Genomic DNA, 27,726 nt, shown 5'->3' on the forward strand with positions numbered 1-27,726 from the left:
TGTCGTTCATCTTATGCAGGCGTAACAATCGTTGTTGGCTCGTTCACTAATCGTTCAGTTTAAAGCAGAAATGTACTCCTAAGCTCTCGCTCACGACCTGAAGGTTGCGAGCTCAAGGTTCAGGTAGCCGGCTCAAGGTTGACTCAGCCTTCCATCCTTCCACGGTTGGTAACATGAGTACCCAGCTTGTTGGGGGGGGGGGGGGGGGGGTAATAAATAAATTACCTAAAAGTGCTGCGGAATAAATTGGCGCTATACAAATAAGATTTGTTTTTTTAATTACCGATTGTTCAGTCGTTCTCAGTCAGTGAAACAGCAGATGGGAACGACTGACTGATATCTCGTTTATGCAGGCAGATACATCGTTGGCTTGTACAAACAGGCTGGAAGGGCAAACTCTGACATTCTTCACTCCTCCGAATGAGAAATCATTTGGTGTAAACAGACCCCAACATGGGCACCAGAAGCCCTGAAAATGGTTCTCCGATAGGACAGCCTCCTAAGGGCTAATGCCCACGGACGGATTTATGCTGCAGTCCCCATGGTGTAAATCCGCAGCGGAATAATGCAGCTATTGGGTTCTATTGAACCTAATGGCTCAGTCCTCACATGCAGGATTCTGCCGCGGATTTATGCCGCATGACAAAAAAAAGAAACACACACGCTGCATGTTCTATTTTGCCACGTCTTTCTGCAATCGCCAGAAGGGACTTTGTTTATCCCCGCGGGATTTCCCAGGCGTAAGACCGCGGGCGTATTCCGCTCCGTCCGTTGGCAGGAGGCCTGGAGGTGAGATGGCACAATTAACCTCCGAATACTTGGATAGTGAGTTGGCAGCATACCAGGGTTTGTGTAGTTTGAGACAAAGCAAGTGTTGCTGACTTGTTCGCACCCCTCCCCGCAAAGTTATTGGTGAGTCGCTGAAAGACAAACCATTACCTGCTTACACCAGACGAGAATTATTCCGCCAGCAACTATTTTTAAGGTGAGCTGAAACTAAGCAACTACCCTGTTTCCCTGAAAATAAGACATAGCATGATTTTCCAGAATTTTTGAGGATGCGAAATGATTTTTCAGGCTTTTTGAGGATGCTTGAAATATAAGCCCTACTCCAAAATTAAGCCCTGCTAACAGTTAATTAAAAAAGTCAATTTAAATAGTGTCCAGGCAGCTATACATGTAAAAAGGTTAAACCTTTTTGAACAAAAATTAATATAAGACACTGTCTTATTTTTGGGGAAACACTGTAGCAAAAAAAAAAAAAATTCGCAGATCGCCCCGTTCACACAGGAACACTAGTGCTGACATTCACTCCATCAAGGGACTATATGGACATCAGTTGTCCTACGTAAAGCCACCCTAATGCCGACTTCACACAGTGAGAAAATCGCGCAAGATTTGTGTGTTGCAAGACTCACAAATATAAACCCCATACGCCAATCGCGGCACATCCGATCTTGGTGCGCGCTCTCGCATCAAATCTCCCATGGATTTCAATGGGACTGGCGGCAGAAAACAATGAAAGAAACTCTGCGATCCTCTGTCACAGCCGACAGCCGCAGGGGAGGATCGCTACCTCCCCGTGATGACAGTTTGGATATAAAAATGCCTCGTATTTGCAAGGAAATCGCATATTGGCGAGCGCGAGATTGAGGCGTTATTCACGGCCCCGATATCACACCCGTCTGTGCGAAGTTAGCCCAACGGTACCAGCATACAACCAGTGATCCGATGTAAGCACAAGAGCACTACATAGAAGACAACGGAGTCCTCCGGCAGGCTCGGCGCTTGTAGTCCTTTATAGATGGAACTCTTAGGCCGCCTGCACACGAGCGGGTCGGATCCGGCAGCGAGAATTCTCGCCGCGGGACCTGACCCCAGAGCCTGCAGGGATGAGCGTGTACTCACCCGCGCCTGGCGGCCCCGCCTCTTTCATGTGCCGGCTGCCGCGCAGCCGGCGCATGCGCAGACCGGAGCCGGCGGCCGGGTGAGTGCGTGCCCCGCACAAAAATAGGACATGCCGCGCGAGATTTCGCGCGGCCAAACCGCGGCCGTCTGCATAGGAGTGCGTATTTTAATGCACTCCTATGCAAACTTTCAGTGGCGGAAATCCCGTGTGCAGGTGGCCTAAGGCTAATGTCCACAGGTGGAATCCGACCCTGCCCGCGGCCAAGGACACTGCGGTTACCTCTCCAGGTCTTCTATCTCTGTGTCTGCAGAAGTGCGGACGCGCATGCGCAGTACTTTTTTGTTGTAACTTCTGTTTTCCTACAGAACCCGCAATTCAATTGCGGACGGGCCGCGGAACGGACAGCTTCCATTGACTTCCATAGAAGCAGTCGGTGTGGGATCCGCGCTGAAATGGAGCGTGCTGCGATTCTTTTTCTGGACCAAAAGGTCATCAAATCTGCATGCTTTATTTAATTTGCGGACGCCCATGTATCCCTATGGACGGCCTGATTTGGGCATCTTCCGCAAATCTGATCCACCGGTGGACACTGGTCCTTACGCCTCAGCAAATACCCCAATTGGCTGTTTCTCTTGCCCCCTAAGATGAGTAGTCCTTCTCAGAACACTCCTGCTGACACCATGTCTCAGGAACTCGGCTACAAAATAAACTATTCTCAATGTGCCCCCCGAAACGTATGGAGCAGCGGTTGAGCGTGTCCTCTGCGCTCTACTCATCTCTATGGCAGTGCCAAAGATAGGCAAGCACTCGAAATCAGATACATACCCCAAGCCGATCTCGGAAGATACGGAGCTTCCCTCAACTTCGAAGTCTTTGCGCTGTCAGCATTCTCCAACACCTAACCGCCTTTAGTGAGCATAGCGCCGCTGGTCAGGTGATGCCACTTCTGTATGATCTGACCAGCACCGCTGCGCTTACTATAGGCCACTACTCCTCACCACCGCCCCTGACCCAATATAAGCCCCACCCACAGGCAGCAGGACTAATCTCAATTAAATTTCAGACAAAAAAAAATAGAATTGTGCCAGCGAAATAATGAGTTATCAAACTGATTTCCCATCCCTACTTCTAAGAGTCTTTGAATGTATCAGTTATGCTCTGGGTGCATTAGAGGGGTTCTCTGAGACTAGAATTAACGACCTATCCCCAGAATAGGACATCAGTAGTTGATTGACGGGGTTCCGTCACTAAAGATCCCAACAGATATCTACTGCAGATACATTCCTGCGGATCTGCATGCAGGTTTATCCCCTTTTCTAAATCAGCAAGTCCACGTGCAGAAATCCTGATGCAAAGTCCAAGTCAGGAAGTAACGCCACCTTTTCTACATGCGTATTTCAAATCCGTGTGAGCGAAACGCATGCAAGATGCATATTTGCTGCACATAGCCTATAATGGGCAGATAACGCACCAAAGCAGGACATGACGCGCTTTCATGATATGCGTGAGAAGACAATGCAGGTCCGAGCGGCCAACTGTAATTCAATGGGCTCTTAGGGCTACATATTTTGCGCACTACACCGCCCGCATATGCCCATGTGAGTGAGCCCTTAAAAACAGAACTGTAACTTCGTGTAAAAGTCCTACAGAAAGATGATCAGCGGCCATCTAACACCCCTTATCTATTATAACCTGCGAGTCTTCTGATCAGAATGTGATGTGGATGCAAATAATTACAGACATATCAGTGGATGCTTCCCATTGACATGTAATATAATCCCCCCACATTATAACCATGAGGGTCCCCAATTGCTTTCAATTCCCGGTTATTGTTACAAGGCTTGTATAAAGAGTCTAACATTGATTTGAAGGAATGCTGCCTTCCAATAGGTGGCGCTGCAGAGGTATTGCTCCATCTTCCTTATTTGCATATTACCCAGAGGAGCATGCATGGCCTTATAAGTCTCCTCACTCACCTTCTAGGTGCTCTCCCTAAGGAGAAACGATAGTGTAGATTCTGGTCCCCAATTATAGGACAGAAGGGGACTTTATTTGGGGTCCTAGGAGCTCCTAGTGAACTTGGGGCTCTCATTGCTGGGATGACAGTTTGTTTCCGTTTTTTTGGATGGGAAAATAGCTTTTAAAAGTTTTATTTCAAAAACAGAGAAGAAAAACAGAAACCTAAATTGACCCCAACGGAGGAGTGAGAGCAGCCATATGGGAACATCTCTAGTCAGTCATCAGCAGACTGCATTGAAGGCTACTTTTACACGTGGCGACTATGGCTCTGCTCTTTCACATAGGAGCAGCAGCCGTTCAGTGGCCGGAGGGAGGTGGAGTGCGCCAAAGATCTCTTCCGGCCGCCTGCCTCCGTGTGAACAGGCAGTCATTCTACCACATGTGAACGAGCCCCTACTATTGAGGGCCTGTCGTCAGTATAGCTCATCGATAGTTGATTGGCGGTGGTATCCCCACCGATCGGCTGATCACCAGGCCGCTGTCCGTGTGAACAGCACTGAAAGCAGATAGAGCTGCCAACAATGCATGGGAGCTATGCCTGCAGTACCAAAGCAGACCACTGCGGTACAGACAGCACTATCAGCTAACTGGGTGCTCAGCACAGATCCTGAGTGACAGACCCCACCGATCAATCGTTAATTACTTGTCCTGAGGATAGGTGATCAATGGGAAAGGACATGGAGAACACTTTTAAAGGGCTTAAGGCAACTTTACACGAGACGGTCGGCGGCCGTGCGCACACGGGATCATGTAGGGGCACCATTCAAAAATGGAGTCGAGAAAAAAAAAAAGGATATATATTAATGACCCGGAAAATTCGCCTGCGCACACATTAGTCCGTTACGCCTCCCTAGACAACGGACCGAACTCCTACGCGGATGATGGTCTTCCTGCCCGGGCGCACGTATACCGCTATTCGCATCTTTTATAGGAAATTCTTCACAATGGCATCCAAATATTCCGGAAGCTTTACACTTTGAACATATTACGCCCTCGCCTGGCGCACTTACCAACCACGCCAACATCTTTGTCGTAAGAGGAGGGGCTAAACCTTAGTGCAATGACATGACAGCAGTGACAGCTGTCCCCCAGCACTGCTATGCAGGCTATCACCCAGCAGGCATCCTGGGACGGCCCCTACCTGCGCACAAAGGAAACCTGAGAAGGACGTCCCTGCCCTGCCAGCAGGTGGCAGCACTGAACCGGCACTCTCCCTCTGCACCCCCAGTGACAGCCGAGCTTTCTATCCCACAGGGGTGGGGGAGAAGGAGGTCTGTCTGGGAGAGGGGGAGGGAGCGCCAGAGGATGATGGCGGCCGCTAGTATTACGCAGCAGCACAATGCCCCTATTGCCCCAGCGCCTGCACCTAGGGGGCGCCAGCTGCAGAACATATGACGCACACAGACCCTCTCCAGCCGGAGCTCTTGCGGCGTCTCCGGGCACATTGCGGCGGTGATAGCAGGTGTGGCGCACTCTGCCGCGGCCTCTACTTACTGACAGCATCCGAGTGCATTTTCGTGTGACGCAGACAGCCAGGCACTAGCAGCCCGGTCCCCCCGCTTCAGCTACTCGACCCGCACTCACTTCTCAGGGCACACGCACTCTGCTCAGCCACACCCACGGCTGCACGGATTGGTAGGACATTTCCGAGTACCCACCCTCTCCATCACTAGGATTGGTTCAGCGAGACAATGGGCGGAGACTAGAGGTTTGCGGGTGCTCGGGGCGGGTTTCATAGGCTTTGGGAGGTGGCTAATCGATGACGTCATAACTAGCTTCTCTCCCAGACCACGCCCATAAATAAACAGCAGTTTACGTACCAAATCCATTATTTGTGTCCTGAGGCTCCTTCTCCCTGACGTCATCAGCAGCTAAATAGAGTTTGTGAGTGTGGGGTGTGAGACAGGAAGGGCTCATAGTAGGAACTGTTCACATACCTTGGAGAATTCTGATTCATGGGTTCTTTTACTTAAAGGGGTTGTCCACAACTTTTACTATTTATCTCCTATAGATTATCAATAGTCGATAGACAGGAGTCTGTTGCTGAGGATCCCGTGTCTTTAGGATAGGTCCTCAATAGTTAATTAACGGGGATCCATCGCTCGGGATCTCCTATTTTCAAGACAGGTCATCAATAGTTGATTAATGGGGATTAGTCGCTCAGGACCCCCCGTCTTCAAGATAGGTCACCAATAGTCCATAAACAGGGGTCCATCACTCGGGATCCACTATCTTTAGGATAGGTTATCAATAGTTGATTAACGAGGATCCATCGCTCAGGATTCCCTGTTTTCAAGATAGGTCATTAATAGTTGATTGACAAGTCCGTCGCTCTTGATCCCATAACTTCAGGATAGGTCATCAATAGTTGATTAACTGGGATCCATCGCTTGGGATCCCCTATTTTCAAGATAGGTCATCAATATTTGATTAACTGGGATCCATCGCTTGAGATCCCCTATTTTCAAGATAGGTCATCAATAGTTGATTAGTGGGTTTTCATCGCTTGGGATCCCCTATCTTCAAGATAGGTCACCAATAGTCCACCAACAGGGGTCCATCACTCAGGATCCCCTATCTTCAAGATAGGTCATCAATAGTCAATTGATTGGTCCGTCACTGGGGATCCACCATCTTCAGGATAGGTCATCAATAGTCCATTGACAGGATTCTGTCACTCAGGATCCCCTATCCTCAGGATAGGTAATCAATAGTTGATTAATGGCGGTCCATCGCTCGGGATTCCCTATTTTCAAGATAGGTCGTTAATAGTTAATTGACGGGTCCGTCACTCTGGTCCCCCTATTTTCAGGATAGGTCATCAATAGTCAATTGACAGGAGTCAGTCCATCGGATCCCCTAGCTTCAGGATAGGTTATTAACAGTCGATCAATGGGTCTGTCACTTGGGATTGCCTATCTTCTGAATAGGTCAACAATAGTTGATCAACAGGGGTCCATCACTTGGGATCCCCTATCTTTAGGATAGGTCATCAATAATCGATCAATGGGACCATTGCTTGGGATCCCCTATCTTCAAGATAGGTCACCAATAGACCATCGATGGGTCTGTCACTCAGGATTGGCAATGTATTCTACAGGAAAAATTCCCACTGGGCCAGTGACTGTTATTTAGGGGGCTGTCCGCTACTTTACATTACTCATGGGGGCCATCTCACCTGAAAGACAATAGAATAATTAACAATTCCGCACCTGGCCATGCTGACATGAGTGACGTGCGCTCCACCCACTGGTGTGTTTGGTCAACAAACTACTGTATGGCTTTGACCTAGTCTACCAGTGCCAAACCTTGCTTATTTGTGCCTTAGGCCTGCCTACTCTAAAGGCTCCACCTGCCCTTGTATTTTTGCATTGTCCCTACCTATCATACATGTAGCTACAGCTAACAGCTTGCTGGTCCCATCTATATATGTTTCGGGCCCGCCTTCTGACAACCCACCTGCAACATGAGGCCAAATTTTAGATTTTTTTCTCAGTTTGCAAATACCTGATACATGCCGCTTTATTTATCGGTCGATTCGCATTGGTACGGCTTTGTCCAGAACAAATGCCAGCAAGGAACAGAAAGAACTTTCAGTTTGACTAATGAAAGCCTCAATTTCCTGGCAGGGTTGCCAACCAGAATTTCCATTTTTCTGAACAACTTTTCCTAAAATCACAGACAACCAATGTTCTTTGCGGGCACATTGAAAAACCATAATGATAAAGATTGTTGAAGGGGTTCTCCAGGACTTCTACTAGTGCTGACTTATACTCAGGATAGGTCATCAATAATTGATTGGCAGAAGTCCATTGCTAGGGGGCCCTTCAATCAGCTCATTCAGCTGGCAGCACGGACAGCACTGGAAGCAAATAGTGCTGTCAACATTGCAGCTGCCCAATTTGGTACTGCAGGCACAGCTTCTATTGAATTCAGTGTGGGTTGTGCCTATAGTACCAAACCGGGCTGCCGCAATACGGACAGCATTGTCTGCTTTCAGTACTGACAGCGCTGCCGGAAATGAGCTGCTTGATGGGGATCCCAAACGATAGACCCCCACGACCAACTATTGATGATCTAATTTGAGTATAAGTCATCAATAGTAAAAGTCGTGGAGAACCCCTTTAAAGAGAACCTGTCATGTCATTATGTCTGTGGGGCCAGCTCTATTGCTCTATGGCAGGTTTACTCAATAAAAAGAGAAGTTGGACTATTTTCTGCTTTCTTTATTGGAAGGTTGCACCATGCACCAGCTTATTTCAATTTCCTACTTTGTGTCACTGTACGCTCACACCCAGTAGGGTGCCCATCTGTTTGGGCAGCACCTCCATATTGTTGTATCACTTCTTCATGGCTCCATGGCTTTGCTCCAGTCTCACAAGCTTATGGATACCACAACTAGGATGCTCTACCCACGCTTTACTTCTCTTCACCCGCCTATCTTGAGGATAGATCATCAATAGTAAATGTCCTGGAGGACCCCTTTAAAGAGCATCTGTCACAACTAAGCCTGGGTTCACACGGGGCAGATTCCCTTCAGAAATCTCGCTGTTTGGCCGCAGCAAAAACCGCGAGATTTCCGCCGGGAGAACCGCTGCAGAAAAAGCCGCGGCGGCTTTGAAGCAGCCCCTGCAGCTCGCTCTTTCGCTGCGGCCGACGCTCCCATAGAGGAGAGCGTGGCCGCAGCGGAATGAAAAAAAGAATGGACATGCTGCATATTCTGAAACCGCGGCCGCAGTTCCAGCCGGACTTACCGCAGCGGATTGGCCGTCCCGTGAAGACGTGGCCCCACTCAGAACTTCAAACTCACCCCCGTTCTCCTGAAAGGGTCTTTCTTAGATTCGGCTCTCAGTGTTCTGAATCTGTTAATTGGCCGGTGCCCACTGCTCAATGTCAATGGGTGACATAAGTGGGCGAAGGAAGCCTAACATCACCCATTGACAATAAGTGATGGAGACCACCTATTTGATAGATTCACAGTGCTGGGAGCCAGATCTTAGAAGAATCTGTATGGCCGAACTTGGGGGAATATGAAGAAAAAAACGGTAGCGATAGAGTCAGCAGGGAAGCAGCTGGGAAGCTATGTAGTCAGCCCAGTTGACATAGTGACATGACAGGTCCTCTTTAAATTTAGTGGCTCATAGTTGATGCTTTCCCCTATTTTTTCCATCATGAATGCTTCTTGCAGCTATGAATATATGCAGAAATTGGTGCCCAAACATTTTTGTTGGTGCCTGATATTCACATCTCACTTTCTCCTGAGATTGTGGGAATGCTTAAATATGAGTATCTATGAAACTTTATTTGGGGTGCAACAGACATTATTGGGGTAACAAGCATTAATCCTTTCCATTCCAATTTTGGATTCAGGGTTTCCTAAAAGACTTTCTCTTTTCACTGTTATACAACGGTGCCATCTGCTGGCTAAAGCCAGTGTGTGCGCACCAGAGAGGCTCCGGCAGCAGAGTGGCTGGCAATAGACGGTAAGAATACCCTGTCGGACGTCTTATGACATTGGAGCTGTACAAGCTTCAATCAGAATGTAGGAAGATGTCGGACAGTGGATTGGAAAGGGTTAAAGAAAACTTTCAAACTTCAAAAACAGTTTTGTCAGCCCAATTCTCAATATATAGTGACCTACTTTCTAGGTTGTTTTTTTACATTTCTTTAATACATAGTAGTGCTGATAAAATGCTTCTGCCAATGACAACCATAGATGCTGTCAGATGACTGCCAATACTTAGGGCTTTTACCCACTAGCGTTTTTTTTAACTCTGCGATATCGCTGCATTTTTTTCAATGGGACTGTCTAATGTTAAAATCGCATCGCACCAAAATCACAAGTTTGTGCATTTGTGAATTTTACATTAGAAAGTCCCATTGAAAAAAAATGCAGCGATATTACAGCGTTAAAAAAACCGCTAGTGGGTAAAAGCCCTTATCAGTAAATTACTGTTAATTGCCCTATTCTCTTCTTCTTGCATCGATTCCCTGGGACAAAGATAAGTGCAGGAGCAAGAAGTCTAAATCCATCAGCTATTTGATGATTCTGTAAAGCAAAAGAAGTAGAGTTTGGACTACTTTTTAGGTCTTTGTAAGATGGAAAGAAATATACTACTGATCCCCAACGACTAGGGAACCAGTCTACCCCATGACCTGGAGGAAACAAAACCCTAGGGACTAGGTTAAAGCAATGAGCAAACAAAATTGTTATATACCACTAGATGCTGAAAATGACAAAGACCTAAATTGTAGTGATTTGCATCAACATACAACCTAAATTTCAGATATTGGGAATGGTAACCACTATGTACCCAGGACAAGAGGCATCAAACTACTGACAACCTGAACTGGGGTACAGAAATGGAAATCAGAAATTGGGAGCACCAAGCAAGAAGAACGCAATTGGCCCCCGAGGACTGAGGGCAACAAAACATTGTACTTCAGATATTAGTGTAACATAGTAATGTAGAACACCCATGACTGGAATACAAAACCAATGGATATCAATGACCAGAGACTGAGACTATGGAATGAGGAAGCAAACCACTTTAGACCTGAATTAGGGGTCTTTTTACATAGCTTGATGCAAGTCAGATAGATACGAGTGCTAATGAACGAGATCGATGCTCATTTACTAGTCGTTCACGCAAGCCAATTCAAAATGCATGAGGTCTGAACAATCGTACATGCAATCGTTTGTCCCCCCATACAGTTTCATTATTGTCGGTAGCAGATTTTCCATTTACATGGGGAGATGTGCTGCCAATAATTATGACATTTTTGATTACACAGAAGATACAATCAGCCAATTAACAAGCATTTGCTCATCTGTTAGTTGATTGCTGGCCCAATGATCAGGCAAACAAAAATTCTTGCCTGATCAGGGGCTCATGTAAATGTCCTTTATATACTTAACCAATGGAAACCATCAAACCAGTTTACGCCATGGACCAGATCAGTGAACTACTTGATACAAAAGTACTTAAAATATGATGGGGATTTTCCAAGGGTTGGAAATATTGTGAATAGACATTTGTAATTTGTACTCATAGTTTATCAGATTGAGGCTGCTTCCACACGGGCGACTTTATCGTGTGATAATGTCGCGATGCGAGAGTGCTACAAATCGCATGTATGTACAGCCCATGCTTTCCTATGGGTTCTTCTGCATGACCGATGTTTTGTAGCCTGCGATATTGCGAGACTACAAAATCACAGCATTTTCTATACAGCTGCGATTTTTTTGTAGCCCATGTCCGGCCAGTGTGCTACTTGTGCAATGTATGCGGTCCTTAAACAGCCGATCGAGGGTGCATACTGTTACGCAAGATGCATGCACATCGCACATTTGGAAGCCCAAATCCTGGATCTATATGAGCGACTGGCAATACTGAGAGCCATTGACAACATGGAAAGAAGTTTGTTTCTCACTGAGCTGGCACTCTCTGAGGTAGAGGCGGGGCAGACGGTAGTTCGGAAGATCAGGGGGAGCAGGCAGCTACCTGGTTGAAGGAGGGGTAGAGGGAAGAGAACCAGGGAGGCTAGTCCTGAACTGGCACAACCCAACAAGTTTGCAAAGTTGGCAGATGAGGGGAATGCCATTACAGAGCCAGCACCACTGCAGCACAACATGCCCTCTGAACACCAGGGGAATGACTGCTCCAGTGAGAAGGGGATGGGGAGCGTAGGGGAGGTTGGGCAGGTCTAGTGGTGGGGGATTCAATTTTAATGGGGACAGATAGGGCAATCTGCCACAAAGACTGGATCGTTGAACGGTGTGTTGTCTTCCTGGTGCTCGAGTTCGACACATCGCGGATCGGATTGACAGATTACTGGGAGGGGCTGGTGAGGATCCAGCAATCATGGTGCACATTGGCAATGAACAAATTAGAGGTCAATGGAGGGCCCTCAAAAATGATTTGACCTAGGACCTAGGATCCAAGCTTAGGGCGAGGACCTCTAAGGTAGTTTTCTCGGAAATACTACCTGTACCACAAGTCACACTAGAAAGGCAGAAGGATCTTAGGGAGGTAAACAAGTGGCTCCAGAGTTGGTGTAAGAAGGAGAGGTTCAGGTTCCTGGAGAACTGTGCTGACTTTGCTGTACAGTAGGAACGGGCTGCATCTTAATGGGGAGGGTGCGGCTGTGGTGGGGGAGCAGATGGTTAGAAGGCTGGAGAATGTGTTTAAACCAGGAACTGGGGGGAGAGCAAAAAGAGAAACAGGGGGTAGACAGTGTAGATAGCGACCTGAGGCCAAGTAATGGGAATGGGGGTCGAGCAGGGGGTGGGGTTAGTACAGTTAGAACTGACAGATCAGCCAATAGTACCATTAGTAGCAAAATTAATATAAAGAACTGTATAAATTGTATGGCAATGAATGCAAGAATTCTGATCGGTAAAGTGGGTGAGCTTGAAGCGAGAATGTCTGATGAAAATTATGATATAGTAGGTATAACAGAAATATGGCTTGATGATAAGTGTGATTGGGCGGTGAATTTACAGGGTTACAATCTCTTCAGAAGAGACCGTGGAAACCAGAAAGGGGGAGCGGTATGTATGTACAGTAAATCCTACTTAATGCCGAGGCTACGGGAGGATATAGGTGCAGGAGATGAATACATGGAATCTCTGTGGGTAGAAATACAGGGAAAAAAATAAAATCCTGATAGGGGTTTTCTATAGACAACCAAAAGCAACAGAAGAAACTTAAATCTTATTATTAAGGCAAATAGAAGAGGTGTCAAACCGCAATGAAATAATTATTATGGGGGACTTTAATTATCCGGATATAATATGGGAAAACAAAACCTGCAAATCTCACAAAGGTGATAAGTTCTTGAGAACAATTAAAGATAACTATCTTACCCATCTTGTGTTACAGCCAACTAGTGGTAGGGCCACTCTGGACTTATTAATAACTAACAAACCAGACAGAATCACGGGGTGCAGGTGTAGGGACACTTGGGAAATAGTGACCACCATGTAATTAATTTCCAGCTGTCATTCAATAAGAAACCTTATCAGGGAGCGACAAAAAAGCTAAACTTTAGTAAAGCAAAGTTTGATTAGCTCAGAACTACTATCGGTAACATTAATTGGGACAACATCCTCAAAAATATCACTAGAGATGACAAATGGGAAAAGTTTAAAAACATTCTAATTACCTCATGTGAGCAGTTCATACCCTTTAAAAACAAAAGAACTACAAGTAGAAAGAAACCATTGTGGCTCGACAAGACAGTAAGAGGGGCAATAAGTGAAAAAAAGAAAGCCTTTAAACTGCTAAAACAAGAAAAGAAACTATTTCAGTGTAGTCACGAACGAAAAAGAAATGTCATACAAGACGTAGGGAAATAAAACGAACCCCCTGCTAAATATTGCATACCTAACACAGGAGGAAGTGCAGAGCCGGTTGAAGGGGATTAAAATTGATAAATTGCCGGGCCGAGATGGACAACACTCAAGGGTTCTAAGGGAACTAAGTGATGTAATAGCTAGACCGCTATTTCTTATATTTATGGGGGTTGTACCATTGGATTGGCGCATTGCCAATGTGATTCCAATATACAAAAAGGGGTCCAAAAGAGAGCCTGGTAACTACAGGCCGGTAAGTCTCACTTCAATAGCCAGAAAAATATTCAAGGGGTTTCTGAAAGACGCCATCGTAGAATACCTCAAGGGGAACAACGGTATAACTCCTCACCAGCATGGGTTCATGAGGGACGGTCAATCATGTCAGACCAGTTTGATCAGCTTCTACAATGAAGTAAGTTCTAAGCTGAACCTGGGAGAGAGTCTATTGATCTCGTACAGCTGAATTTCCCTCAAGCATTTGACACCGTGCTGCATAATAGGTTGATTATATAAAATGAGACAGCTCGGACTGGGCAAAAATGTGTGTATCTGGGTAAAGAATTGGCTCAGAGATAGAAAGCAGAGGGTGGTAATAAATGCTTCGTACTCTGATTGGGCGTCGTTAGTGAGGTGCCACAGGGCTCAGTACTAGGCCCCATTCTATTCAATATATTTCTCAATGACCTGATAGAGGGACTGCACAGTAAAATATCAATATTTGCAGATGATACAAAATTATGCAAGATAATGAATACAATGGAGGGCAATATGCGGCTATAAAAGGACCTAGACAAGCTGGGGACTTGGGCAGAAAAATGGCAAATGAAGTTCAATGTGGATAAATGTAAGGTTGTGCACATGGGCAGGAGAAACGGATGTCACCAATATACACTAAATGGGGTACAGCTAAGTGATATGTAAAAAGACCTGGGAGTACTAGCGGACTGTAGACTTAACTGGAGCAACCAATGCCAGTCAGCTGCTGCAAAATCTAATAAAGTATTGGGGTGCAGTAAAAGAGGTATAGGGGCGAGGAACGAGAACATTATTCTTCCACTATATAAGGCACTAGTCAGGCCCCACATGGAATACTGTGTACAGTTCTGGTCACCGGTGCTCAGGAAAGATGTAGCAGTGCTTGAGGGGGTTCAAAGAAGGGCAACTAAATTAAAGGGGTTGTCCCGCGCCGAAACGTTTTGTTTTTTTTCCAATAGCCCCCCGTTCGGCGCGAGACAAACCCGATGCAGGGGTTAAAAAAGAAAACGGGATAGTGCTTACCTGAATCCCCGCGCTCCGGTGACTTCTTACTTACCTGGTGAAGATGGCCGCCGGGATCTTCTCTCTCGGTGGACCGCAGGTCTTCTGTGCGGTCCATTGCCGATTCCAGCCTCCTGATTGGCTGGAATCGGCACGTGACGGGGCGGAGCTACAAGGAGCCGCTCTCCGGCACGAGCGGCCCCATACAGAAAAGAAGAAGACCGGACTGCGCAAGCGCGTCTAATCCGGCAATTAGACGCTGAAAATTAGACGGCACCATGGAGACGAGGACGCTAGCAACGGAACAGGTGAGTGAATAACTTCTGATAACTTCTGTATGGCTCATAATTAATGCACAATGTACATTACAAAGTGCATTAATATGGCCATACAGAAGTGTATAACCCCACTTGCTTTCGCGGGACAACCCCTTTAATAAACAGAATGAAAGGACTAGAATACCCAGAGAGGCTAACAAAACTGGGATTATTTACCCTGGAAAAAATAGTGCTTAGGGGTGATCAAGTAATAATAATAATAATCTTTATTTGTATAGCGCCAACATATTCCGCAGCGCTTACATAGACAGGGGATACAGAAAGACAAAAGTACAAACATTACAGAACCACAGTTAGGGTGCCCACCCACTGGCGTTTTTTTTTCCCTGCGAAATTCGCAGCATTTTTTTTTCTCCTGGGGTCTATTGGACTTGTAATGTTAAAATCGCGATCGCGCAAAATCGCAATATTGCGCTTTTGCGCGATCGCGATTTTAATATTACAAGTCCCATAGACCCCTGCAGAAAATTTTTTTTGCGCGATCGCGATTTTAACATTACAAGTCCCATAGACCCCTGCAGAAAAAAAATGCTGCGAATTTCGCAGGGAAAAAAAAACGCCAGTGGGTGGGCGCCCTTACATAGTAATCAATTGATGGAAACAATAGGGGTGCGGGTCCTGCTCCAACGAGCTTACATACTACAAGTAATGGGGTGATACAGAAGGTAAAGGGGCTTGAGATGTGCACGGTATGGCGAGGTGGAGAGTGAGGGGTGATATACACATAGACAATGGTCAGACATTTAGCCGTGTGACGGCAGAAACAGTATGACTGCAGGAGCGGTTTATGATGGCTAGCAGGGATTGCAGTCAGTAGGTCAGGGAGCATGTTATCAGGCGGAGTACAGAGGGGTTTGTTTAGGGAATTCGGTATGCCTCCCTGAAGAGGTGCGTTTTTAGAGCACGCCTGAAGTTCTGCGAGTCCTGGATTGCTCGGGTAGCCTTTGGTAGTGCGTTCCAGAGGACCGGTGCTGCTCTGGAGAAGTCTTGGAGGCGGGAACGAGAAGTTCAAATTAAAGGGGTGCTCAATCTGGTTTCGTTAGCAGAGCGGAGAGCCCAGGCTGGTTGATGGATTGAGATGAGGGAGGCGATATAGGAGGGTGCTGCACTGTGGAGGGCTTTGTGGATGAAGGTGGCGAGTTTAAATTGAATTCTGTATTTAACGGGCAGCCAGTGCAGTGACCGGCACAGGGCAGAGGCGTCCGAGTAGCGGCTGGACAGGAAGATGAGCCTGGCTGCCGCATTCAGGATGGATTGGAGAGGGTAGAGTCTGGTGCAGGGGAGGCCGATCAGCAACGAGTTGCAATAATCGAGCCGGGAGTGGATGAGGGCAACAGTAAGCGTTTTTAGCGTGTCCACAGTGAGAAAAGAGCGGATTCTTGCGATGTTCTTGAGGTGCAGCTGACATGTTCGGGCCAGAGATTGGATGTAGGGGGTAAACAGAGATCAGAGTCAAATATGACTCCAAGGCAGTGGGCATGTTGTCTAGGAGTTATGGTGGTGCCACACACTGAGATGGAGATGTCAGAATGAGGTCGGTTAGTGGAGGGTGGAAATACCAGTAAGTCAGTTTTAGAGAGGTTTAGTTTTAGGCAGAGAGAGGACGTAGTGTTAGAGACAGTGGACAGACAGTTAGTGATGTTTTGGAGTAAAGGTGCAGAGATGTCACGGGAAGAGGTGTATAGCTGGGTGTCATCAGCATACAGGTGGTATTGGAGGCCAAATATCCTGATGGTTTGTCCAATAGGGGCTGTGTAGATAGAGAAAAGAAGGGGGCCGAGGACAGAGCCCTGGGGGACCCCAACAGCAAGGGGAAGAGGAGGGGAGGTAGAGCCAGCAAAGGAGACACTGAAAGAGCGGTCAGATAGGTAGGAAGAGAACCAGGAGAGGGCAGTGTCCTTTAGGCCAATGGAGCGTAGCATACTGAGGAGGAGTTTGTGGTCAACAGTGTCAAATGCTGCGGGGAGGTCGAGGAGGAACAGTAGGGAGTAATTGCCCCTCGATTTGGCTGTCAGTAGGTCATTGGATACCCTTGTAAGGGCAGTTTCTGTCGAGTGTTGAGGTCGAAAGCCAGACTGTAGGGGGTCTAGGAGAGAGTGCTCTGATAGGTAGCTTACAAGGCGGGAGTAAACCAGCTGTTCTAGTAGTTTAGAGATGAAGGTGAGGTTTGAGATGGGTCGGTAGTTGGCAGCATCAGTCGCGTCCAGAGTCGGCTTCTTTAGCAGTGGGGATATGATGGCATGTTTGAAAGAAGAAGGAAAGATACCAGAAGTCAGAGAGAGGTTGAATATAGTGGTAAGATGGGAGATGACCACTGGGGAGAAGGAACGGAAGAGGTGTGAGGGGAGGGGGTCGCTAGCGCAGGTGGTGGGGCGAGCAGAGAAGAGCAATTTGGAGACTTCTTCCTCTGTCGCTGGTCTGAGTACAGACAGTGAGCAGGAGCTAGATGCAGTGCTGACAAGACTAGGGTCAGGGCTAGTCTGGGATTGGGAAGTTATTTCCTGACGGATGTCATCAATTTTCTTTTTGAAGTAAGCAGCCAGCTCTTCGGCACTGAGATCCGTCACCGGGGCTGTGGTTTAGGGCTGAGAAGGGAGTGAAAAGTATCAAAGAGCCGTTTAGGGTTGTGGGATAGTGAGGAGACTAGAGAGGTGAAATAGACTTGTTTGGCATGGTGGAGGGCAAGGTTGTAGGTTCTGAGCATGAATTTGTAGTGGAGGAAGTCTGCGGACGTTTGATCAAGTAACTATGTATAAATACATGAGGGGACAATGCAAGGATCTCTCCCATGATCTGTTTATACCCAGGACTGCGACGGTAACAAGAGGGCATCGGCTACGTCTAAAAGAAAGCAGGTTTTATCACCAACACTGAAGGGGGTTCTTTACTATAACAGCAGTGAAACTGTGGAACTATCTGCCTGAGGACGTGGTGATGGCAAAATCCATAGAGGAGTTTAAGAGGGACTAGATGTCTTTCTAGAGGGCTATGATATTACAGGATATAGACATTAGGTGACCAGGGGGTTGTTGATCCAGGTCTTACATTCAGGTAGGAACTATCAAAGGTTTATCCAGGGATTATTCCGACTGTCATTATGGAGTCAGGAAAGAATTTTTTCCCCCGAATGGGCTGATTGGATTCTGCCTCTTGTTTTTTTTTTGCCTTCCTCTGGATCAACAAGGGGGTTGAAACACTCTGAACTAGAATGGACATTGTCTTCATTCAGGCTAACATACTATGTTACTATGTTTCTTTATGGAGCCTTCCTTTGTGTTGCATCGTATCGAACGAAAACAAGGTTTTTGTGTGGTGCAACTCTTACAATAGGAAATCCTACTGCAAAAGCCCTAAACTAAACCCTAGCTGCATCAAAAAAACCAAAATACATCACTTAAGAAGCGCTGTCATCTTCGGTGCACATCTTTTGCCAGCCCTTCCTGGATTGGAGGATCAAAATCCCCGCCTCCAGGAAGGGCTAGCTGTGATTGGTTCTCGAGCACCGAGGCTCAGGAAATAAGAGCCATAGCTCGATGAACTAATCACAGCCATTCAATGAATGAATCAATGCCTTTATTTATTTCATCGAGCGCTGGCTCTGATTGGCTGAGCTAACAGGGAGGTCACTTTTACTACTGGGACTACTATAGGGATCACTAATTACGACTGCCGCCAATATAGGGGACACTATCACTACTGGGGTTACTATCACTATCGAGGGTCACTAGTACTACTGGGGCCACTATTATTACTAGGGTCACTATAAGGGTCACTATTATTACTGGGGCACTATGTGATTTAGGCCCAAAGTCCATGTGCGGATTTGATTTGCGGAATCCTGCGCGTAGCACATGAGATCCGCAAATCAAGTCGCCCATAGGGAAGAATTGGGTGTCCGCACTTCCTTTAACACCTGCGGATTTGTTTTGATTTGCGGATGCCACGTGCAGATAATAAATCGCAGCATGGTCTATTTTACCGCAGATCACGCGCAGATGTGCTCCATTCATCTCTATGGGAGCTTTTGATCCACAGTGCATCCACAAATACACTGCAGATTTGAAGGTCAAAATCAATTAGGGAGGTGGGGACAAGGCTCGGAGGTGGATATGCAGATTTTTTCCACGTTTATGATCCGCAGTGCATTCGCGCACATCCGCGCGCAAAAAAAAAACAAAAAACCACACAATCCGCGATTTCCTGCAAGCAATAAAAAATTTAATGATGACTCGCAGTGCATCCGCTGCGGAAATCCACATGAAAAATCTGCACGTGCCATGGACATGAGGCCTTACTATTATTACTGGGGTTATTGTAGGGGCACTATTTTTACTGGGACACTATGGGGGACACCATTACTACCGCGGCCACTATAGGTGTCACTATTAGGGCTCGTTTACAGGGGCATAAAAATCCCCCCTGTTTTTGTGTGGGCAAATACACTGCGCATTTGTGCACACAAAAAGGACCGCAGACAGGCCCATTGAAATACTGTGAATACGCATGTTTGCGCGCATAATACCCTGTGCAAGTACATTGGTGTGAACATGCCCTTACTATAGAGTCTTACAATTACAATGGGCCCTTTGAAGCCAGCCATTAGGCTGATGTGGCCCTTGGTAAAAATGAGTTTGACACCCCTGATATAGCGCTTACCATCAGTATTTTGTTCTTTTTCTTAGACTGTTCAAGCGGTGACAAACCTAGATTTAACAGTCTAATGAACTGGTACACAATATTATTCCAGCTGGGACTGCAAATGTTAACACACCGTTGTCCTGGAAACCCGAATGTCTATGCAAAATTGTTCTGAGATTCTAAAAGTAGCAGATTTTGTTGGAGTAACTTATTTACCATCAAAGAGACTTCAAAAACAGATGGGTCTGTACCGGGGATCCAAACAGAACAGCAGTTTTCTTCTTATCTATTGGCAAAACTATTGTAGCATTTACTAGAAGTTAGTGTTAAGTTTTTCACCAAATCTCTATGCTGCAATCAGTTCAATGCAGGTTAACTGGAAATGTAGGCTCTAAGGAGAACCCAAAATAGTCAGTGATTAGTGGCAGGTGCCCTAATGGTAGTCGGAGACTTACCCAAAAGTCATCACCTTGAGAGTGGTCAGGATGTGACCAACTGGAAAATGAGCCGAAGAATAAAAGAGGGACTTTCCACGGACGGAGCTTTGTGAGGGCTTGTTCTTTGCGTGACGAGTTGTAGTTTTCATTAGTATCATTTTGGGGTACATAGGGATTTTTTGATCACTTTTATTGCATTTTATGGGAGGCAAAACGAACAAAATAAGCATTTTGCTTCCGTTTTTTAATTTTTTTCTTAACGTTATTTGCTGTGCAGGATAAATAGTGTGTTCAATTTATGGTACAGGTTGTTATAGATATGATGATACTTTGGATTTAAAACAATATATATATATATATATATATTTTTTTTCAAACTGGAAAGAGCACAAAATAGGTTTTTGTACATGTTTTTTTTGTTTTACATTTTTTATGACCCTGTAGGGTACTCGAACCATAAAAGCTCTGGTTGCTATGACAATGCATTGCAGTACTTCTGTACTGCAATGCCTTATCGCTTACAATAGCAATCATAGGCCATCGCAAGCCGGGACACCAGTGTCTGGTGTCCAGTTTCCATGGTAACCCATTTGCCTTCCGCGATTACATCATGGAATGCCGATGAAGTCACAGAGGGGGCACATTTCCTCTATAAACCCTTTACATGCCGCAATGTACACTGATTGCGATATGTAGGGGGTTAACAGTATGGATCACGGTTCTTATCGATCTCCACTTTTGCACCGGGAGGCTGGCTATCAGTCACAGCTGGCTCCCAATACAGGATGGCACGGACTCACTTCAGAGCCCGCGCTATCCACAGGACGGAAGTTTATGTCCTGTAATGTTACTTACCCCCAACTCAGGATGTAAATTTATATCCTGTAGCGTTAAGGTATTAAACATGCTGATGTTATAACACCACAGCAGTTCTTTAACACAGTAAATTCCTTATTGTCATCTTTTATGTTCAGTCATTTTATTAAACATTTCAGATAATAGGCAACAACAATACAATAAATCAGTCTGGAAACAATCTTCAATCAAGACTTGAGTAAAACACATCACTGAGAAATAATAATATGACTGATTGAAAAATAACGGATTATCTGTGATCTAAACAAAACTAAGTAAGGGGAAAGGGGGGGGGGGACAAAAATAGGGAAATAGGGACAGGGAAAAAGGGAATAAGAACGACCTTGCTCAAGTAATACAGCTGACTCATTAAGGGTCCAGTCAACCAGACTCCAGCTAAGATTTAAAGAAATCAGAAGCTTGCATAGATATCCACTAGGTAAAAGGTTTTTTTGTTCCTGACCTTAACATTAAGAAAAGAGATGAGCGAACCTACTCGGACACGCCCCTTTTTCGCCCGAGCGCCGCGATTGTCGAGTACTTCCGTACTTGGGTGAAAAGATTCGGGGGGCGCCGTGGGTGAGTGGGGGGTTGCAGCGGAGAGTGGGGGGGAGAGAGAGAGAGCTCCCCCCTGTTCCCCACTGCTACCCCCCTGCTCCGTCACGCCTCCCCCTGTCCCCGGCGCCCCCCGAATCTTTTCACCCGAGTACGGAAGTACTCGAAAATCGCGGTGCTCGATCGAGTAATTACTCGAAACGAGTATATTCGCTCATCTCTGATTAGGAATATTTTTCACCTCGAAGATGTTCTCTGAACTAACCCGAGTAGCATGTGGTCTGGGATTTTTGGAAAATCTATTGAGCACAAGTGATTTGAGGAGAGAGACATGGAAGGAGTTGGGGATATGCAGGGAGGGTGGGAGTTTCAGCCTGTAACAAACGGAATTAATTCTCTCCAACACTTCAAACGGACCCAAAAATCGTGGGGCGAACTTATAAAATGGAACTTTCAGCCTTATATGTTTGGAGGAAAGCCACACTTTATCCCCTGGGACAAACTGTGGGAAAGACATGCCTGCAATCAGCAAACCTCTTCATGGAAGCAACTGACCTCTCCAGATTAAGCTTGGTTTCTGCCAAATCTTGGCAAAACCTCCTGCTGAAGAAGCTGCTGCTGGAACCTCGGAAGTCGTGGAGACTGGCAGGGGAACTCTGGGTTGATGCCCAATCATCCTGGTGGGCATTGGTAAAATGGCGGAGATATCCGGTCAGGATCTGGTTGGTATGCTCCACCTGCCCATTGGACTGTGGATGATAGGCCAAAGAGACGTCTAATGATATATCCAACAATTTACAAAGAGATCTCCAAAATTTAGATGTAAATTGCATCTGTCTGACACAATATGCTTAGGAAAACCATGGAGGCGGAAAATGTGATCAATGAACTTCTCGGCAAGTTGACTGGCAGACGCCAAACCGTGCAGAGGCACAAAATGGGCCATTTTAGAGAATCGGTCCACTACTACCCATATAACAGTACAACTACTGGACGGAGGTAAATCTGTAATAAAGTCCATGGCAATATGCTGCCATGGAGTCTCAGGTATGGGTAATGGAAACAAGGGCCCTGCAGGTCTCAGTTTCTGTGGTTTATACTGGGCACAGGAGGTACAGGAGGACATGAGATCGCGGATATCCTTCATCATGGACGTCCACCAGTACTGGCGACGAATTAACTTGCTAGTCTTTCGTTGCCCAGAATGACCAGCTACTTTAAAATAGTGACCCCAGGATAGGACACCTCTCCTCTTGCCTCAGGCACGAACGTCTTCCCTGGCAGGATGTCCTTAACCCGAACAGGAGCTACGGTCACTAATCTGGCAGGTTCAATGATGAATTGTGGAGCCTCTTCAGTGTCGTTACAGTCAAATGCTCTGGATAGTGCGTCAGTATTAATGCCTTCACGACCAATGACGTACCGATACGTCATGGAGCATCGGGGTATGTATGAAGAGAGGTTGTGTGGCAACCTCTCTTCATACAGTGCGGGCGTCAGCTGTTTATAACAGCTGACACCCGCGGGCAATAGCCGCGAGCGGCCGCGCGACTGATCGCGGCTATTAACCATTTAAATGCCGCTGTCAACTCTGACAGCGGCATTTAAATCTCCCGAACGATGTGCGGGCGTCCCGCACGGCCCCCCCGCAGTGAGATCGGGGGAGCCGTGCTGGTGTCATGGCAGCCAGGGGCCTAATGAAAGGCCCCAGGACTGCCTTAACAGACTGCCTATCAAGCCATCCCCGTGGGGTGGCTTGATAGACTGCCTGTCAAAAAGCAGTATGACGTAATGCTATAGCATTACGTCATACTGCAGGGGCGATCAAAGCGTCGGCAGGCCGAAAATACGGAATAAAATCAAACCGTGCGAAAAACAAGGCCCACCGAGCTTGACGGTGGTTGAGCCGTTGTGTGATCTGAAGATACGTTAGATTCTCATGGTCGGTGTAAATTACAATGGGATGAGAAGCTCCCTCCAGCAGATACTGCCAAAATTCCACAGCCATCTTGCTAACTAGTAGCTCGCGGTAAAAGTAATTCTGCTGTGGAAAATGACTTTGAGAAAAACCCGCATGCCACCTTCTTGCCAGATGCCCCTTTTTGCAGTAGGACTGCCCCTGCACCCGAAGGAAGAAGCATCGACCTCGAGAATGAACTGCTTGTACCATCCGGTTGGTGCAGCACAGAGGCAGACGAGAAGGCTACCTTTAGAGCTTGAAAAGCAGATTCTGCCTCCGGGGACCACTGCTTGGCATCAGCTCCCTTACGTGTGAGAGCAGAGATGGGAGAAGAAGTGTGGGATGAACTGTCGGTAATAGTGTGCAAAGCCCAGGAATCGCTGGATTACCCGAAGGCCTGAGGGACGAGGCCAATTCAGCACTGCAGAGACTTTTTCAGGATCCATCTCCAAACTCTGTTTGGGGACAATATACCCCAAAAAGGGAAGCGACTCGCGTACAAAAACGCATTTTTCCATTTTAGCGAACAAACGATTCTCCCTTAATCGCTGGAGAACCGTGCGAACCTGCCTCTGGTGCGAGGGTATATCTGGGGGAAAAAAAAATCAGGATATTGTCCAGGTACACGACAACACATTGCTGAAGGAGATCTCTGAAAATGTCATTAACAAATTCCTGAAAGACGCCTGGAGCGTTAACCAGACCAAAGGGCATCACCAAGTATTGGTAGTGTCCGTCTCAGGAATTGAAAGCTGTCTTCCAATCATCTCCCTCGCGGATGCAGATCAAGTTATAAGTACCACGCAGATCAAGCTTGGTGAAAATCCGAGCGCCCCGCAGGTGATCAAATAACTCAGGGATCAAGGGTAAAGGGTATTTATTCTTAATCGTGACCGCATTCAGACCATGATAGTCAATATAGGGCCGTAACAATCTGTCCTTTTTGACGAAGAAAAAAACAGCTCCGGCAGGAGATGAAGACTTATGGATAAACCCCTGGCCAGGTTCTCCTTAACATATTCGGCCCTGGCCTGTGTCTCGGGCAGGAAAATCCATGCCTACTCTACCTCGAGGAGGCACGGAACCAGGCACAAGGTTAATTGGGCAATCGTAGGGACGATGCGTGGCAGACATTTAGCCTCTTTCTTGTCAAAGACATCTGCAAAACCATAATATGGTTCCGGTAGACCCTGGAGGTTAGATGGTAAAGTAACCCGGTGGACAGGATGCACAGGACACAAGCACTTGGTATAGCAGGTGGTGCCCCAACTTAATACCTCACCGGTACTCCAGTCCAAGGTGGGGTTGTGTAATCGGAGCCACGGCAAACCCAAAAGTAAAGAGCTGGTCGCCCAGGCATCACCAGCAGAGAAATCCTTTCAGAATAGAGAGCACCAATCCTCAACTCCAGCGGCACAGTGACAAACCGGATCGTCTCAGAGAGAGTACTACCATTAACGGTAGTGACCGCGAGTGGTTTCTCGAGACGCCGGACGGGAATCCGGTAGCGGTCCACCAAAGCCTGTTAGAGGAAGTTGCCAGCAGAGCTGGAATCCAGGAAAGCCGCCACTGATACCTGGGCACCGGAAAGAACCATGGTTACAGGCAAGTTCAGCCTGGGAGAGAAGCAATCTTCACCTAGGGTAGCCTCTCCAACTGACCCTAGGCAGAGGAGTTTCCCGGTTCTAGGTGACATGCGCAAGCAAGGTGACCTGGAGATCTGCAATACATACAAAGGTTCCGAGAGCGTCAGTGTGCGTGTTCCTTCTCGGATAGTCTAAGCCAATCCACCTGCATTGGCTCAGGATAGCTAGACTGGGTAGTGGTCGGCGGCGAGGAGAATGGTCTCTGGAAGTGAGGAGCCAGACGGATTGATCTCCTCTCTTGCATAACCTCCCTGGATCTCTCTTGGGACCTCAGGTCAATCCTCGTAGCCAGAGAAATCAGGGCATCCAAAAAGGTAGAGACCTCACGACCCACCAACTCGTCTTTAATGCGACCTGCTAGTCCATCCCAAAATGCCGCCACCAGGGCTTCATTGTTCCACCCCAGCTCTGAGGCCAAAGTTCGAAACTGTATAGCATATTGGCCTACAATGAGGTTATTTTGACGGAGACGCAACAGGGCGGACGCAGCAGAAGATGAACGACCAGGCTCGTCAAACACCTTTTGAAAGAACTCAATGAACAGACTGAGGTTATTAACCAGTGGATCATTGCGTTCCTAGAGGGGATTGACCCACGCCAAAGCCTGACCTGTAAGGTGAGACACTATAAATGCTCAAAGTGCAAGGTACATTGATTAACAAAACCGCAACATTGTCTGGGATCCCCATAATAGCGAGGCTGCGCCGCCAGGCAAGGTCCGTAACTAGAAACAGCGTCTGCCAGTGGAGGTGATGCACCACTTGCCACAACAGCGGGAGACTGCGGTACCACTATGGTGGGGGAAAGATTAGAATGACAGATACTCACATTGTGAAGATATGCCAAGATTTGCTCTTGCCCCTCATGTTCACACATCATCTCCTGGAATAATTCAGAAAGACCTCTGTGGTTGGAGTCAGCGAGATCCATGGCTGCAGTGTACTGTAAGGACTGTGGATGTGGAACCACTGTGTCAACCTACTGGGTAGGTGAAGATACGATCCAGCATGGCTGACAGCCAACCCCAGCATCAGAAGTAAGATACCAGATGAGCAGCCCCATATATGGATGGAAACTAGGGAAGGTATCTTACCCTAATCTGATAACCAGAAGAGGGAGACTCCTGCCAATAAGCGGAGGACTCGTACTGATGAGGATGACCCCTTCCTCTAGGCACTGACTTACGCTGGTGGGCCAGAACACCTATAGGACAAAGATAGAATAACACTGGGGAGTACAGAAACAAAGGAGGAACAAGCTGACAAGGATAAACAGAGAAGCAGACAACAGGAATAACAGACCACAGAGTACACGAACGAAGAACACAGAACATAAGCAAACAGCAAGGTAACTGCCGAAGCAGCGGCTGGACATGAAGAGATAGGAACAAACTCTCAACAACCCTGCAGCAAGGTCTGGAAGGCTCAGGGCAGCTATACAGGATGGTGATTAGAAAAGGAGCATCAGCTGAACAGAAGGCTTGAAGCTATTAACCCTAGGAGTACTGAAAGAGAGTGAATATAAGCTCAGGGAACAGAAAGAATGGGCCAACGCCCATATTTGCCAGACACAGAAGCAGAAGATTGTGTCTGAACAGTGCACCTAACAACTTGCGAGTGATCTCGGAAATAAATTGTGAATGGTCGCTTATATGTGCAGTTTTTCACACGGATGTACACGTATGGACAGTGTACCGTCTGCACAGACGAAAGATTGCAAGCAGAGAATGACATCAGAAAGTAGGCGAACATTGCTCAGGTAACCGTTATGAGTCTCTCTCTCTCTCTTTTGTATTTGGTCTCCTAGCAAGTTGCGAACGAATTTGCGCCAATACGCAATATTAATTGCGTATGCACTGCGGATCACATGCATCCATAGAGGTCAATGGAGCCCATACGGTCAGAATCCGCAATGAAATAGAGCATGCTGCGATTTTTCTTCTGCTTGCGGAATCCCCAATTCCTATCCACACATCTGAGCTAACCGGTGAAAGCCCATGCCTTTCAATGTTAGTGTATTAATGGGTATTGGATGGATAGTGATCGCAGAATCCACAATTCAAATCTGGTCATGTGAGACTAGCCTAATGCCGAATAACACTCAATACATTGATTCTCCACTCTTCCGTGGACAGTCTTGAAAAATCAAAGATTATATTCTAGACACCTAAAGATGGCTTTTGAGCGATCATTTTACATAATCTAGTAATTGGAATTAATGCCTATTAGTACCAATTAGTAGCGTGTGAGCCGCCGGGAGTTGAATTTATTCAAAGGACCATCCGCTGTTCTCTGAATAAAATTACTTTGTTCTGCCGGCGGGGCTGACAGCTGAGAACAGCTAAGACAATGCAATCAGCTGTTATCAGCGGTCCCTGGGGCAGAGCGCAGCGTGCTGTCCGTCTTGTCGGCTGTTTTGCTGAACGACGGATTTCAAGCCAAACTGAGATCCAGTGTTCGGCAGAAAACTGAAAGATGGGCACATTTACACACAACGATTATTGCTCAAAAGATGGCTTTTGAGCGAATTTTGAGCAATAATCTTTATGCCTAAATGGGCCCTAACACTATGGAATCTCATCTGTCAGTATTTCCAGCAGCAAATAATAAATGTATTCAACTTTACACATTCCACCAATGTTACCTAACCCCTCCTAGACTACATTGTATGGGGGGACAACCCACCTCTCAATGCCATAATTGTTGAACACTAAATGCTGATTTTTTTTGCACCTAATATGCAATTGCAATGAGA

General features: G+C 46.7%; 1 protein-coding gene across 1 annotated transcript in view; it reads right to left on the minus strand.

The window, feature by feature from the left end:
- DCUN1D4 (defective in cullin neddylation 1 domain containing 4) overlaps positions 1-5,550 on the minus strand; it is a 42,885-nt gene extending 37,335 nt beyond the window's left edge. The window contains exon 1 of the mRNA XM_066573092.1: positions 5,423-5,550. Within this exon, the coding sequence (XP_066429189.1) occupies positions 5,423-5,441 (19 nt within the window). The 5' untranslated portion in view covers positions 5,442-5,550. The remainder of the gene's footprint in view (positions 1-5,422) is intronic.
- Between the last annotated feature and the right edge of the window lie 22,176 nt (positions 5,551-27,726).

Source organism: Eleutherodactylus coqui, chromosome 7, assembly GCF_035609145.1.
Source record: "Eleutherodactylus coqui strain aEleCoq1 chromosome 7, aEleCoq1.hap1, whole genome shotgun sequence".
Lineage (NCBI taxonomy): Eukaryota > Metazoa > Chordata > Amphibia > Anura > Eleutherodactylidae > Eleutherodactylus > Eleutherodactylus coqui.